The 16369-nt window shown below is 44.5% G+C and overlaps 1 protein-coding gene across 2 annotated transcripts in view; it reads right to left on the bottom strand.

The window, feature by feature from the left end:
• The window catches only part of LOC143334600 (adhesion G protein-coupled receptor L1-like), a 93174-nt gene that overhangs the window by 11219 nt on the left and 65586 nt on the right, over positions 1-16369 (bottom strand). For both annotated transcript variants that reach the window (XM_076753454.1, XM_076753455.1), the window contains 18 exons: positions 14510-14717; positions 14025-14289; positions 12332-12659; positions 10771-11064; positions 9274-9377; positions 8230-8415; positions 7980-8018; positions 6043-6223; positions 5762-5884; positions 4663-4871; positions 4388-4561; positions 3580-3789; positions 2863-3083; positions 2490-2556; positions 2223-2314; positions 1928-2096; positions 1374-1529; positions 187-283 (listed from right to left, as the gene is read on the bottom strand). In XM_076753454.1, the coding sequence (XP_076609569.1) occupies positions 187-283; positions 1374-1529; positions 1928-2096; positions 2223-2314; positions 2490-2556; positions 2863-3083; positions 3580-3789; positions 4388-4561; positions 4663-4871; positions 5762-5884; positions 6043-6223; positions 7980-8018; positions 8230-8415; positions 9274-9377; positions 10771-11064; positions 12332-12659; positions 14025-14289; positions 14510-14717 (3123 nt within the window). The remainder of the gene's footprint in view (positions 1-186; positions 284-1373; positions 1530-1927; positions 2097-2222; positions 2315-2489; positions 2557-2862; positions 3084-3579; positions 3790-4387; positions 4562-4662; positions 4872-5761; positions 5885-6042; positions 6224-7979; positions 8019-8229; positions 8416-9273; positions 9378-10770; positions 11065-12331; positions 12660-14024; positions 14290-14509; positions 14718-16369) is intronic.

Here is a 16369-nt window from a genome sequence, read left to right as displayed (position 1 = left end):
TTGTCGTATTAAACACTGAGTAGCAGTGCTTTGCCCTGGCTCTGTTCACTTCATTCCCGTGCTTTATGTGGTTTTGCCCAGTTGTATAAATCTATATGAGTGTGTTCGAATCTATGTGTTTGTGTGCATTTAAGTGTGCATAACTTAACGATGGGGAAGCGGGGCAGTGATAGAGGGAGGCCTCACCACGGTTGAGTGTTGGGGTGCTATTGATATCTCCCGCCATGAAAGAAGATTCCGTCTGCTTCCGAACCGTGTCGTTCCACATCCTGCGGATCCGACTCTGGAAGAAGGAGCACAGCGCAGTGAGTGGCAGTAAACAGACAACAAGTTAAATATAGAAACGCGGTGGGTAGACTTTGTAACTCAGTGGGGCTGCTGTAATCAAAACTGTGGGGCTTGCTCTAATCCGCAAAGAACAATAGGCAAACACGGCAGACAGAGAGATTGAGGCGTCGGGTAAAGAGGCACACTGCTATGTCATGTTATCACGAGGAGCGCTAATAAACCCGAGATGTGTAAGACATGATTGCAGTAGCTGATACAAATGTTATTTGGATGCGTCTTATCACATTGTGGCGACGCTTGTTTGTTGATCGTGAGGACTAACCGTCAATGTGTGTGACGATGCCATCACACCCAGTTTTTCTGGATGTCTTGCACGGTGCCTGTGTCTATATATAGTACACGGACTTCAAATGATATCGTTATTAATGAGTCATCTACTGCGGAACGTACGGGACTGCAAGTAATGGACAGAAACAAAGCAGTAAAAATTTGACAGCGGAGGTGATCGCGCTGGCTGATTAGAAACAGAACAGAAGTGTGTTGTAACACTGGTGTGTTTCTTTGACAAATAAAAACAATGGAACTGTTGGCTGAAATGTTAAGTAAGTAAGTAAATCCGAGTGCTTCACAAAGTAATCGGTGAGTCATTGGTATTGATCAGCAATCACACCCCAGCAGATACACTCATTTTGTACTTCAGAATTACATAACAGACCTTTTATACAAGGGAAAAAAAATATACCAGCAGGGTGAGGAAATTTTCCTTGTTTGCAAAGCTATTTATTTTGTTTTGACACCCTTTTTGACAGTGTTCTAAAAAAAAAAGTCTGATAGTATCAAAAGAGTCATTTGCTTCAAGAAAATTGATTTCATTCCACTGAAACAAGCTGATTTCCACTGAAAACAAGTTAAATCATTTTGTCGCACTTGCGGGTTTACTTTTCATTTGTTCAAAGAAAAACAATTTTAAAACTCAATGGTGGTCTGATTGATGTGTAATGACGAACAAACAGCTGCGCCTGCACATTGTGTGTGTACTATTTTGTACGTGCTATCATTTATGTGTGGGTGTGTCCTGCCCGCACCTGTCTGTGGGCCGCTGCGTGGCGAGCTTGGCTGCCGCTGTAGTAGCGGTTGTTGGCACGCAGGCCCGAGTTCTTCAGGGAGCCGTGGGAGCTGGTGGTGGAGGTGCGACTGCAGCAGTAGGAGTGACGCAGACACTTACTGTACTCCTTATGGACCTGTAAAAAACACAACACAACCGGCACAGTGGGCAGATTTTAAAGCCACTCATAAACACAAACACTTAGTTTCAATAGCTCGGACCCAATGTGGAGCAACGGAGGCTTTTAATACCCAGCGACAACAAAATGTACTTAATGCAATCGCTCTGAATGTACATGCTGAATATCAGTTATCAATCCATCCATCCATCCACGCATCGCAACATTTCATTCATTCATTCTTTATTTTAGTCAGAAATACACTGAGGTGGAGACTTAATTTACAACATCGACAAAAGATCATAGACAACAACAAACACAACCAGCTCGGCTAAAAATGGCACAAAAAATAAAAATAACAAAAAGCCATTTCCTCTGCTTATTCATAATTACAGAGACAGGACTCATATTGTTACCTTCTTCTGCAGGGCACAGTGGAAGATGAAGATGAACATGCCCTGGAAGGCGTTGAAGGTGGTGAAGAGGTAGGCCATGATTACTGTATTCTCATTGATAAAGAGGAGGCCAAAGGCCCACGTCAGCCCCAGCAGGAACAGCAGAGCAATGGCCCCCAGAGCCCATGACCTGATGAACGTGAATCAATTTGTTATCTTTCTGATGGTGTGTCTTATTTATCATTAGTTTATGTTTCACGAAAGACAAATGCTTGTCTCAAGGAGCATGACCCCCCATTGAACAACTTGAACTCACTTAATGTTATCCAGGCGGCTGGAGTCGGGTTTGAGTGCTGAAGAGTTGCGGACCATCTTGTGCAAAGTGATCATGAGGAAAATGAGGTTGAGCTAAGGACAGAAGATAGAAGAATCAAATAAATTCACACTGAATTTCACAGACTGCTCCAAAAATACTGTTACTGATAATAACTACACAAAGCAAGCTTGGTGAAATACTTTGAGTTTGACGGGGTGATATCAAAATACAGAAGGGAATAATACTTTCTGACAGTAAAGCTAATACCATAATAACAAATGAAACGGGTCCAATGAAGCTCCAGATGAAGTAGTTATCCACTCGCAGCCAGCATCTGGAGTGGCACAGAGGAGAACAGAGAGTTACACGCAACTAAGCTCACGAACAAATACATACACACTCAGATGCGTGCACACACACGTACACACGCAGGCAGCCATGCACACACTATTTCCCTGTCTCAGCGGATTATCTTATGAAGGCTAATCATCAGGCTTTGGCTAAGTGTGTTCAGAAAAGCCAGTCCGCGGGGAGGTGCAAGAGCCATTCGCACAGCACTGCATATTACATTTCCAGCTGGGGGAATAGCATAATCCTACTTCTCAATCTGCAGGTGCAAAAGGCCTGTCTTCACACTTACGCTTTCTTGGTCCCATAGCTCCTGTAGTCTATGGCCGCAGAGATGCCCACCACCAGTGCGGGGAAGCAGTATCCGCACAAATAGTAGTACTTTTTGCGGGAGTACTCGCTCTCAAAGACCTCCACCAGCATGAGATAGAGTTGCACACCCTCCAGACACATCCAGGAGAAGGCAGCCAAGAAGAAGAAATGCAGAAGGCCAGCAAAGATGGGACAGGCAATCTGAGGATAGCCGCAAAGGAGGAAGTAGAGAGTGGTCGGATGAACAGGAAAGAAAGGAGGGAAAGAGTCACTATCAGGTAGTAGTTTTGGGCATTCACCGAGGAAAATGAAAAGCTGCCCCCTGGGTGACTGGCTCTTTGCATATTATTGACTGGTGATTCATTACTCAGTGCGGTAAATGTTTTATAGAGTAAGGTAATGACACACTGCCTCAATTCTAGTTTCACAGTCGCCAATAAAAAAGTTGCTGTATGTAATGCTGGAGCTATTTCAGATTCAAGTTGGAAAATACAAAAACTACACTGACCTTGTCATTCACTTTCATAAGGGTCAGAGAGGTGTCAACTGAGTTTTAAAGGAGGAAAGGCAGAGCTTTTTTGAAAGAGCAGAAAAATACTGAGTAATGTTTTTCCTTTGCAAAAGCAAATAAAAACCGAACAGAAAAGAATCTAACATCCTGTGCAGGTATCACGCTAACAAGAGGCTACAAACTCACATGGTATTCTGTCTTGTCGATGCCGATGAGGAAGAGCAGCTCGGCGATGAAGAGGTTGATGCAGAGGTTCTTGTGGATGGTGTTGCGGTCGGTCTGCAGGCCGCGCAGGAAGCAGAAGGTGGAGATGCAGATGGCTAGACACACTAGGGAGATGACAATCCCCACCCAGGTGATCACAAACAGGATCAGTTCATGCATTCGCCCCTGGTACTGAGGCCCGGGTGGTGTGGTGTAAACAAAGGCGGGGGGTTGAGAGTGCGGAGAGGAATGGGGGAAACAAAGAGGGCACAGGGACATAGATACAGAGCAGCATCAGACAAATGAATAGGGAAAAATATCAGACAAGACAGTGGAATGGGAGATGAGGAGTGCAGAGACAGATGGGAGAACAGTGGAAGGAAGAAACAATAGGCGGAGAGACAGGGGCAGAACAGGGGGGAGGGGAGAGAAAGACCAAAATTGCTTTATTTAATATTTGTAAATATATGCAAGGAGCTAAAGTGTAGAGACAAGAGACAAGACGTCCTGAAAAAAAAATACATGACATTCAAATTCATGTGAATGTCAGCTAGAAGTAGCAGGACATGAATTTGTAAGCATGTGGCTCCCTGAATGTCGGAGTGAAAGAAGGAAAAGAGAAAATTCAAAACAAAGAGCTTGTCAGCCTTGAGAGGATACATTAATGTGCATGTGTGTGAGGGTGTGTGACTGAGAGTGAGCGAACGCTAATGCTCGCACGAATGAACGTCTGCATAAATTACTCTGCTTCCATTTTAACCGTGTGTCTGCCACGCCCTTGTTTACTTACATCGGGCTCGTGGTGAGCCATGAGCACGGCGAAGTTGGTGAGGTGGCTGCAGGAGCAGGTGGTGTGCGTGTTGTTGGTGTCCAGCAGCCTGCAGCCCTGCGATGACCACTGGCCTGTCATGGAGCGTTCAGAGTAGTTCCAGAAGGAGCAATTTGGAGTGTAATAATTCTCCAACTGCGGAAAAAACAGAACAAAAAAAAAAAAGGGATGATGGAAAATGTCCATGGGATGTGTCAGAATGTAAATCAAGCATGCAGGGGATTGAATTCAGCCACCTGTAGGTGTTTGAGTGTGAAGACCACCGGCTCAGTGAGAAACACTCTGCTCGACTCCTTGTTGATGGAAGCAGCAATGACATGGGAGTTGACAGCCAGACGCCTCTTATCGTGGCTCGGCCCCTCCACTTCCATCTTCACGGTGGCGTTCTCGGTGGACAGGAAGGATCCCAAGTTTTTATAGAGAATGAACACCACCTTGACTTGTCCTGCACACGGAGGGAGAGAAAGAAAACAGTGAGAAATGAGACAGAGAGAATGTGAGAAAGAGAGTGGAAAGAAAAAATAAGGCAGATGTTAAATGAAAAAGGAGATACAGACTGAACGATAAAGTGAGGAGGAGAAGGGAGGGGGAGGAAAAAAAGACCAAATACAGAAATGGGGGCATAATATGGTAATAGCAGCGAGAGTGACAGAGATAGAGAGTGGGGAGTGACAGGGGGAGCGAGAGGGAGACAGAGAGAGAGAGTTAGTGAAGGTTAGAATGATGGTAAGGACCGTTTCATTTTGACTGGTGGAAGAGAGCGAGATTTAATGTGGAGGGCAATGGAACATTCATCCCTCAAGCATTCACAGATCTCTTATTATTCCATATGAATATTTCATGTGCGTTTGTTTCAATCATTCTAATCTCGTTCCCACTGCAGAGCCGAGCGGAGACAGAAAACAGAAAAGGGTATGGGATGAGGGGCCAAGGAGGGAGGAGGGGAGCGGTGGATGACAGAGTGGGGGTTAGAAACAAGAGAGATGAGAGAGGGGGATAAGATGGCGGAGAGACAGAGCGAGGGAATGGAATGGGGAAGAGGGAAGAGAGGGAGTGCTGAGATTGCTCTGTCAGACTGGGGCCGATTGTAATCTACACGCCTCCCCAGCTATTCTATTAAGACTGCTGTTAAGAAACCATCAAGAAAAGAAATTGTCTCAGCACTTTTGTTAATCTGATTAGCCTATTATTATGAACCAATAACTTAGTCAACTGCATGCAGATTGTTTTAAGCTTGCATGAAAATGCAAATGGAAACGTAAGAGCTGGCTGCGCGGGAAAGTGCCATTTTTCAGGCCTTGGGGTGAGGATGGGGTGGGGGTAAGGGCTGCTGACCGTTGCGACTGTACTGTTTGATTGTTGAGGCTGAGAGCTGGATGGTGCTGTCGCTGGCGTAGTTCTGTGGGAAGGACAGGTCCTGCAGGTCCATCTCCGTGTTTAGTACATGCACCTCGAGATCTGATGGCGGAAACACAGCATGAAAACATTACAGGAAGATCTCTGCGCTGCCAAAGATGCAAAAACACCCAAGAGAAATTTAGCTCCACAAACAGTGGCCCAAAGCCTGACTCACCACACCATCACCATAATTAACACCATTATTACTGCTCGCTTACCAATGCTGGGCGCTCGGTCAGAAAAGCGATTCCCATACATGTTGTTGGCCAGCAGGAAAGCCCCTTTTTCCAGGACGTCCAGTAGCATGGTGGCAGTGTGGGCCTGCTCCGTGCTGTTCATGTCCTGCCACGACTCCAGGGCCTCAGGGCGCAGCAAGTTGTCCACTGTCTGCACCACCGCCTGGCACATGCAGGAGGTGTGGCATGCGTTACTATTACTGCTATTACTGGGAACACTTTACAACAAGGTACATAAACTCCTGCTCAGTTGACGAGGAAAAAAATCAGGAACTTACTGATAATTTATGAATAGCTCAGACGTGCATACAGTAACAGATACGATGTTTTTATCTTTAAAATTTTTTCTCATCCTTGTGTCATTTGTAAACTAAATCCAGCAGCTCAGTTCACCGGGATTTTTCCTCTACTTTGCAGTACTTGAGGAGAAACAAAAAACTGTAGTAACAGTAAAGTGATATTCTGCTGCACACGAGGGGACTCAAAATGACAAGTTTATAATAGAGCAGTAATTATTATTTATTGGCTTTGTCCTATTTAGTCCACAGTCCAGAGTAAAGTGGGAACAATCCATTAAGAAAGTGCTTAGAGTGCAGATTCACAGCTATCTAGTAACTAATCATGAGACACTGGTTCATGAACAGTGTCTAGCAGTCTGTTAACAGTTTTCAAGTGTCATTATCTATTAATTAGATTTTCAGTAATTAACAGTTAGCCCTTTATTACTCATTTCTTGGTAATTACTCTGTTTTTGTACCATACTGTTAAGTGTAAACATATTATTTGACCACTTCAAAGTGCAAAGTATTTCACTATAATCTCCTGGAAACTCACCACTCCCCTGCACTACATTTATTACTGTGCTATGTCAGACATATCGCCATTCTATTTCACACTTACAATTCATTTAATGGCAATTTTGATGGTTGTATCAGCTATCCAATTTATTGGAGTAGCCTGCTTGATGAATCATGTAATTCTCTTGCTCAGGCCTCTCAAAATGAAGGATTGACTGCTGCGTGGAATAAAGAGCATTGCTGTTAACAAAATGAATTTTGCATCAGAATGCACTCTATACGCGACTGAAGAAGAAGACGGAGGGTGTTCTCGGTTTATCCCTTGAACAGTGTGGCTATACGGAGCTACCTTGCAGAGTGCGACAAAAAAAGCAAATTAAAAGTTGGTCAGTTACATACTACACAGCAGCCTTTACCTTCATCTTGCACCAACAGAGATCAGAAGATGTGGTGTCATATTACAGTAAGGCCATGACACACAAAAGACCGTGTGCTGCAGAGTGCTGCGTTTCATCATTACAGAGAAGCATACACAAGGCCTTTTCATGATATTACATTACAGCTTTCTCAGAACTGGAGATATTGCACAAATATTGAAAAAGCACAGAAGGGTATAGTAACACAAACTGTTGCCTTTCATCCTATCATCAAATTACATTTTCTCAGAGCCACAGATATTGTACCTTATTGTACAACACAATGAGGCCAAGACCAATAATACACAGTTAGGCACAGTCCAGCAAAGCTAAGATTATGTCAAAGACAGATGACTTCCACGTTAACTGAACCCATATTTCAAAGATATATACACCATGAGCAATAGAAAAAAAAAAAAAAAAGCTTTCACTGCTCTAGGAAATACTACAAGAACATTTAAATACAGTACTGTACATGCTGTCTGCCAGGAGTTATACCAAAACTTACTCACACTGCTCTTCAGCACAAACCAGAAAAGTGATGATTCCAAAGGCAATATAAATCATAATACAGAGCACTGAGCCAAAGGAATCTCATCCACAAACCTAGTCTGCTCAAGGATTTATCTTCCCTCAGTTATTCTAAGTCACAGAGCAGTCCTACTCCACAGGCATGTAAAGCAGGCAGATAAAAGAGAAAAGCTACCTGAATGTAGGCTCGGCAGGTCCGCTCTCGCTTCTGGAGCTGCAAGGCAGAAAACAAAGCGAGGAATTAAACAGCTAAACAAAAAAAAAAAAAAAAAAAAAAAAAACCCTGTAAATTAAAAACTCACTCGTCCTTGCATGTGCACTAGGGGGGTAAATTTGCATTAACCTCAGAGTCCTTTTCTAATGCCTGAATTAAATATAGGCGTGGGTGTGTGTGTACTTATGAGTGTATTTACACTTTCTTCTACCTTGTTGTAGTTTCGTGCAGCTGACTCCTTGTTTCCGGGCCTCAGGGCCTGAAGCTGGGCGTCCAGTATGTCCAGCAGCTGCTCAATCAGTCGCACGGATGAACTGACATCTCCAGCCTGGATGCGACCCCGTGTGTGATTCACCAGCTCTCCAGCTATGTTGGCGGCATTCTCACCGCTCTTTATCTGCATATGAACACACACAAAGGTATACATGTTTACATGCAGTGATGGTATGAGGATGATGACACAGATCTGATTCAATTAGTTGAGTCTTATTCAAAGCAGTTGGACAACTAAAACTTATATCAGTCCCTCTCACATTGCAAGGTTTTTATTCTCTCTTCTGCTGTTTCACTTGCAAATCACACCCAACCACTTTGCAACTACAATTGATTTTTGCCAAAAGGAAGGGGTATAATGGATCCTTCCAATGATGTTGCTTTCCAACATGATTTCCCTTCCAGACGTATGCACACGTTTAAAAAAGCCTTTAAGAAAGCCAGTCAAGGGTATGCATAGCTAAATAATGAGTGTTTTCTCTTGCAGAAATGTAGTTGCGTAAACCAGTTTACATCTAATTCACATTTATATGGACTTGTCTGAAACCTGTTTACTGCCAAAATTGGGGATTAATCAGATTACTAGAGTGTAAATAATAAAACAGTTTGAGTTTAAATCATTGTGCATCAGCTAGAGACCATAATGTTTACTTACTGCACAGGTAACACACATTATATGAGGCTGTGATGGAGAAATTAAAGTGGCTGAGTACTTTGCAAGCTGTGAGGCCCGGAGCCTGATTTTTAAAAATAATTTAACCTAGCTGTAATTTAAGTATATTAGTGAAAAAAGAGAGTTAATTAAGTATCAAGAGCAGATGCCTTGTAATGAAGGGCCAGTTGAGATGAGTCTGTATTTTAATCAGGCCAACCTTAGAGATATGGTAATGTGTGTGTGGAGGTGGACAGGGAGGATGGTGGGGGCAGTGGGGCAGAGGAAGGGGACAGACCCATGGCCAGGGGGTACAGCTCCAGGTCTCACCTTCTGGGCCACCTGGTTGACCCACGGGGAGGTGCAGTTACTTAGGTCAGGACCCCGCGGGTTCCACGTGACCTGCTCCGCCAAGCACTGGAACGAAGCTATGCCTGGAGACGAGCAGAGGGAGAAGAAACAGAGGAGGGGGAAGTAATAGAGAGATAATAAGCGTTAGGTGTCTGCAATTAAAGGGGAAAGTGTGGAGGAGAGGGATAACCACAAAAAAGTGAGATAGATTTTTTTCCTACCAAAGAAAAATGAAATGAAATGAATTTTAAAAATGTAACACTCAAAGTGTTTGAAGATGAGAGGGAAGAAGAGTAAAAAGTCTGAGAGAAAATGGGGCAGAAGTGGAAAAGGTTAAATAATGGAGTGTAGGGCAGTGAGAAAGTGAGGGAAGAGAAAGGGAGGAAGAAGACGGCAGGGGCGGAACAGGCTTTCATGCTCTAAAAGGAACGGTTTAAAAGGAACATGTGCAGAAGCACCACATAACATTTACTGTGCGCACACAGACACACACCGAAGACATCAAGGCAAGATTCCTCACTGTCAAATAAAAACACCTGAAGGGAAGCACCTTCCACCAACCATCATTTCCAGCTCGTTTTTTCTGTTTAGTTACGAGGGTTCAGAGAAGGGACACCACGCGGGGATAAAACCAGAGAAGGGTCTATCTGCTGCTGCTAACACAAATAACCAACGTCAAGTCACAAAGACGAGGCAGAGAAAAGAGAAGGGAGACCACAGAGACGGAGAGAGAGAGATGGAAGCAGAACGGAAGAGCAGAGAAGACAGAGACAATGCAGCAACGCTTCACAGTTGTAGAAGGATCAGAGCAGATGTGGCGTTGTATTTCATACCCCCTTTTTCTCTCCCTCTCCCACTGATTTTTTTCCCCTCTCTCGCGCTTTTCTCTATACTCTCCTCCATCGACTACAGATTGGGTTTGAGAGCTCTGCCAAGATGCGGCAATTAAGCCTGCTGCTAAATTAATGTTACTGCCGTTTTCACAGAGAGAACATACAGAAACAGCAAAAGGCAGCGGAGAGGAAGATGGAGGGAGATGCCTTTTTTTCAGGGACTAAAGAGAGGCTTTTTGGTGGCTGCATGTTTAGAGGTATAGAAACGGACATGAAGGGAGGTGAAGTCTGTGTTGTCTGTCCTTTCATTTCATTATTCGTTACTTTCAATCAGCTCTGTTTCTGCGGGAGATGAGCCTTTCATTTGTGGAGGACAGGCTTTCATCTGTGAGTCCTCTGGGACTGTGCCTGCTGGTGGGACCAACGCAGGGACAGAAGAAGACAACAGTGGAAAAAAACAAGAGAGCACAAACACGCTGATCACTTGGGCACATGCACGGATGATATACTGCAGGCACAAACAGCCACATGCATGGAGGACATACTGTGTGAGCGCACTAACATGAAACGACCATGTTGTTTGTTTCATGGAGTGGAAAATATCCAGACAAGTTTAACAATACACACATGCAGATGTTCTCACCTAGAGACCCTTTGGGACACGGGCGGTCTACTGTTTCTCCTCTCTGCGTGGTGGGCCACTGGACGCCACGGACCAGCTTGGCCTCACAGACGTGGGGCTCCGAGCCTTGCGGAGGGCGGGGTGGCCGGCGGGTGACAGGCACAGTTGCTGTGATTGGTCGAAGATCAGGGTGCTTGTTGATGGAGCCGATTGGGCGCGAGGTGGGGGCCAGCGGGCGGGCGGTAGAGGGACTGGCACTGGAGGTGAAGGGCCTGGCTGGAAGAGTGGTGGTCACTTGGGTGGTGGTCAGAGGGCCTGAGGTAAACCGAGAGTAGAGAAGACCAGTCAGAGACTGCAAATGAGACCCAATGTGAAAGAGAGACATTTATAGAGTTATAAAAGGATGTAAGGGATTTGTAAGAGCGGCAAAACCCGACAGCAAATGCAAAAAAAAAAAAAAAAAAAAGAGAGAGAGATCAAGGGAGTGAAGGACACATGCATCTGAATGTAAGATGTCTCTCAGAAGCTGAGTTCAAAAGTTAGCCTGACAATAATTGGGGTGACAAATACTTTTTTGAGCCTCTCAAAGCCTCCTCTCCAGAGAGACGAGGAGAAGCAGGGGAGGAGATGGAGAGAAAGCATCATCACAAGTCGGGGAGAAGTAAATAATTGATCAAATGTATCAGAGAAGTCACCATCACTAACAAGCAAACCTAATGCGAAGATAAAAGCAACACATCACAACTACAAAATCCTAACTGATCAAACGCAGAGTCAGCGCGCAACTCTTTGAGTGCTGCTGCCCGTGTGCCGGCGCCTCTACTCTCCCTGGGCTTAATCCGAGCTTTATACAGGCCTTTATGCGGCTCAGATATACAATACATCCAAACCTCCCTCTCATACTGATGGACTGCCAAAATGCAGTGTGGTGTTCTCATTTCATCCTCCTGCTTATCATTTCGGAATGACTTCTTCATTATCCATGACACAGAGGAGTTGAAATGAAGTACTACAGCATTCATACCTGAGAGGTTGCTCTTTACTGTAACTATGGCTGGGGATGGAAATACAATGATTTGATATCTGAGGCATCCAAATGTCAGATAAGAAACACTCACAAACAGATTCTGCAAGAGCTGTTTGAAGTGTTCCCTGATCAAGCAAAACACATCATTTTTTAACCAGATAAAACAAACACGCTTCATAATTCATAAGAGCCTTTTTCATAACCTCCTGTTCTATGAATAGAAATAATCATAAGAGAAACACAGTCTTTGCAAGTACAAAAGATATTTTAGTGGAAATAAATCTTTCAATCTGTAACCAGTCAGCCCTTATAAGGTTAAGACAAGCTTACATAAGAGCTCAACAAATACTAAAAAGCCTGCATCTCACGTATAACTGGGGAAACACGTGCAAACATTTGTGTGATAACTTTTTAGTTTTCCACCAATTTGCATATGCAAAATGTCTCACAACTGCAACCTACAAATTCCCCAGAGAGACATGTGTATGCCACAAGCTTCTTTGCATCTCTACATATTAACTGACTTTGTGTGCTTCCTGTGGGCTCACTGCTTACCTGTGGTGGGGTCCGGTGGTCCAAACTCCAGCGCGTATCGCAGGACATTATAGTTGTTCCAGACGTAAAGCTGGTTGTCTCGAGGGTTGTAGTCCACAGAGGAAATATACTGATAGGGGTTGGGGAAAGGGATGTTGACAGGCTCCTCGCGGGCACGGTTGGTATTGTAGGCATACATCACCAGGTCACCGCCTGCTTCGCTGTCATCGTCCTGGTAGACGGAGCGCACTGCGTAAAGCACACCACAGGCCATGAAGGCGTTGGATGCCATCCTCTTGTCGAAGCTGGTCTCCCAAGTGCCTTCAAAGCGCAGCGTGTATGGGTTCACCTACAGGCAAAGAGGAAATACTGGTCAGCCAAGATTCAGTGTATAAATGATCATACTAGGATGTTTGAAGATAGTTTGGACTAGACTAAGGGAGCAAGCCTGAGCATGCTTTGATTTCTTGATATCGTCTTTTATTTCTATGTGTGCAGTTTGAGAGCATGCTGAAAATTTACATTAGGCTTTCTTTCAGTAGCTCAATTAGTGGGAGTCTTTGGTACAGTCGCAGCTCAAAGGTTGAGAAATCATTAAGCTTCCAAAAATTACAAAAATCCAAAGATGAATGTCTGGTTAACAAAGCCGCATGTTGTAATTAAGCATCTATTAAAGCCCTTAAAGAACAAATTATTTTAAGCAACATTTCTCATTCTGCTCGTGTTTATGCAGCAGCAACAAATGGTACTTCTGAACAATAATGTAAAGATTCATGAGCACTTGTAAAAACATTTAAAAAGTAATTAAATCCTCAGCTTTGGAGAGGAGGCATTTCTTTGCCTTAATGAAAAGCTGCTTCTGCTCAATATACCTTCAAACTGCATGCCGAGGAAACATAATAAAACTCCCCAGAAACCAAATAATTCCTTCATGATGAAAGTGATCACTTTCTTGTTTATAACTTTGTTGCTCCATTATTCTATGCTCTCATAGCTCACGCAGGATTTGATATTCTGGATGGATAGTTTAACTTATGCAGTTTGAAAAACAATTTCCTGTTAAGGTCAAAGATAGTGATAATAAATGGGACCCATCGATCTGAACAACACATTAATTCAAACTCTGTTTCTGTGGAAACTTGCTGCCTGATTGCAGTTTTATTTGCCAAAAAAAAAAAAACAAAGAACCCACTGGTATTACAATATGAATGTTCCAGAGTTCACAGAGATGGATTATGTTTTGACTTTGTCAAGTGAGCAGGCCAAAGCAATGAGACTTCGGATTACAGATGACAAAACAGTATAATATGTTTAAAACAGTATGTGCAGTATACAGTTCTAAACCGCTGATGCACAAATGAGTGGACGGCCTAACAATGCCACATTTTTCTGATTGTATGTCATTAAACCATACAATGTTTGAAGCCAGAAAGAACCATATCCAAAACAAATCAAATATTTACCTCACGAGTGAAGATTAGTTTTTGGATATGATGGGATTTGAAATAAATCCTAACCCTCTAAGGTGATTCTTATGTGACTCTTTTTCTTGGCCAATAACATCTCTGTAACTCATTTGTGTAATCTCAATAGCAAGTCATTAACGTGTGACTTATGACCTTTCGCCTGACTAGTCAGATGAGATTTTGATATAATCCACTCCTGCATTTATAATCCACATATCATCCCCTTCTGTGCAGCGCTGCTCTCCCACCTGGCTGACCACCAGCCGTCCGTTGTTGGCCTCAGTGGCGTAGATCACCCAGAGGCCGTTCTCATCCACAGCCAGGTCAATGTCCGATTTCCCTCCCCAGCGGTAGGGCGAGGTGTCATGGTAGTTGGCGTTTGTGATAATGGCCTCCCCGCTCTTGATGCGTGTCCTTAGGTCATACTTGACTATGTTTCGTGTGCGTTCTTTGTTGTAAAATACGGCACCATCATACACCACAAACCCCGTGCCGTCAACTCTGTTGGGCAACCTGTTGAGGGAGAATCATATGAGTGCTGCAAAAGTCCAGGAGAACAAGTCAATTCATCTACTCTGCATGACACAGTCCTACAAGATGGCCTCACTGTGAGCAAGCTGACACCACAGTGGGACCATCCAGCTATCACCATCTATATCCACATCAAAAGCCAATAAATCAATACAGCAGCAGATGCTATTTGATCATCCGGGACAGTGGGAGGCGATCTCACTTGTAGGTGGTGGTGGCTCGGTTCTGTTTGAAGTCTTCCCAGGAGGCGTACTCATACAGCATGTCGGTGCGATAGGGGGTCCAGGGCATGACGTAAAGACGGTCCCCAGACTGCAGCGGGTCCTTACACCACGCCCCTGCCTGGTGCTCCGCCTCCTGCAGAGAACTGGCCGCCTGCACCCGCAGCAGTGTCCCCGGACACACAAAGACTGGCACAGAGGAGGTGTGTTGAGGCAGAGAGGAGGAGAACAGGGAAAAAAGGAAGAGATAGAAAATGAAAACAAAGCATTGTAAAAATGAAAGATATCATGGAGATGGCAGGGGAGGGAGAGAGGAAATGGGAAAAGGCCAAAGACCATGGAGTTAGAACAGGTGAGAGACATGGAGGGGACGCAAGAAAGATGCGAGTAGATAAAAGTAAGTTGAGAATTGAAAAGGAGACAAAGACTAGGAGGAGAATGGGAGAGAGGGGGAGAGGGGGGAGTGAGGTGAGGTACAATATCAGATTTAAAATGAAGGAACATATAAAAGCTCATTTGTTCTCAGCATTGTGGTCGGAAAGTGTCTGGATATGATAAATGGGAGATTTCTGGCTGCCGCCGCGGCTTAGATGTAGTCTCTAATCTAATTTATCTTGGCCTACTTTTTATTTGATTGTGCATTTTCTATTTCAAAGACCTCTGCTTCTCCGCTCTGCTACTGGGTGGTAAAACAGTAATTGTGGAGCTTGTTTTATTAGGACTCAAATTTGGCTCTCAGTCAAGAGTAATGCCTCAAAGAAAAAAGCATCCTGGGGTAAAGATGTGAGGTTGGCCAGGCCTCGCCTTACTCCGCAGCTGCAACTCTTCATACACCCACACAAACAAGTACAGACACAAACTCCAATCGGACAAAGATGCACACACAAAAATACATGGGAACCATTACGCACAATCCACATACCAAACATGCACGCACATGCACACGCACACACCCACACACACAGAAGAGGATGCCTACTTTAGGCAGGTGGAGGTCATCCACAGGGGACTGGTGTAAATTGGCTGGCTGACACAGTGTGTTCCTGCCTGACAAAGAGAGTGCTCTGGGACTATCGGGCATGTCAGGTGATCTATGAGGAAAGCTGCTGGCATCCACGCCACTCTGACATCAGAGGGGTACCGGCGACAGAGAGAAAGAGCGTGAGAGACAGTTGGAGGCGCGACAGGATAAAACAGCTGAGGAGTCCCCATGTCTCCTCTGCCAGCTTATTTATGTGGCTCTCTGGCTTGGGGTTGCGACAGAACCAGACACCTGCTGGTCACCTCATGATTGAACGCACCTCTGAACTAATTGGACGCTGCAGGGGCATTTGGACACAGATGACACATAGCACACACGGATGCACACACAGACATACACACACACGCATACCATCCCAATACACACGAGGATAGTACAGGGCGTACATGCACACACCAACACGCATACGCACACAGTCACGCAGTGACTGCTAGAGTGATGGATCAGTAAAGGCTCAAACCGTCTTGAATATTGCATAGAGTCTGGAGCAGGAGGAGAATCATAATAGAGAGATGGAGGAGTTACTTCAAGCTTTTGGAAATCCAGCTTTTTCTTTTTGCTGCTTGTCATGCTGTTGTTGATAGTGGCTAGTGATCTGTGGTGCTGGGCCACTTAGGAATTAGCCTGTTCTGTCTGATGGGGTCCAACAGGGATTGAGACAGGCAGCCAAACAGGAATCTAATCAAGCTCAGGCACAAACAAACACTCTGAATAGAGACTCTTCACAGGAGGCTTGTCATGCTCCATTGTCGAACCAAAATGCTCTCTCGAAAGCCTGAGGTGTTTGCTTTGCAAATAT

The sequence above is a fragment of the Chaetodon auriga genome, chromosome 16 (genome assembly GCF_051107435.1).
Source record: "Chaetodon auriga isolate fChaAug3 chromosome 16, fChaAug3.hap1, whole genome shotgun sequence".
Classification (NCBI taxonomy): Eukaryota; Metazoa; Chordata; class Actinopteri; order Chaetodontiformes; family Chaetodontidae; genus Chaetodon; species Chaetodon auriga.
The sequence above is the reverse complement of the archived record's forward strand: the minus strand, read 5'-3'. Positions and strand labels throughout refer to the sequence as shown.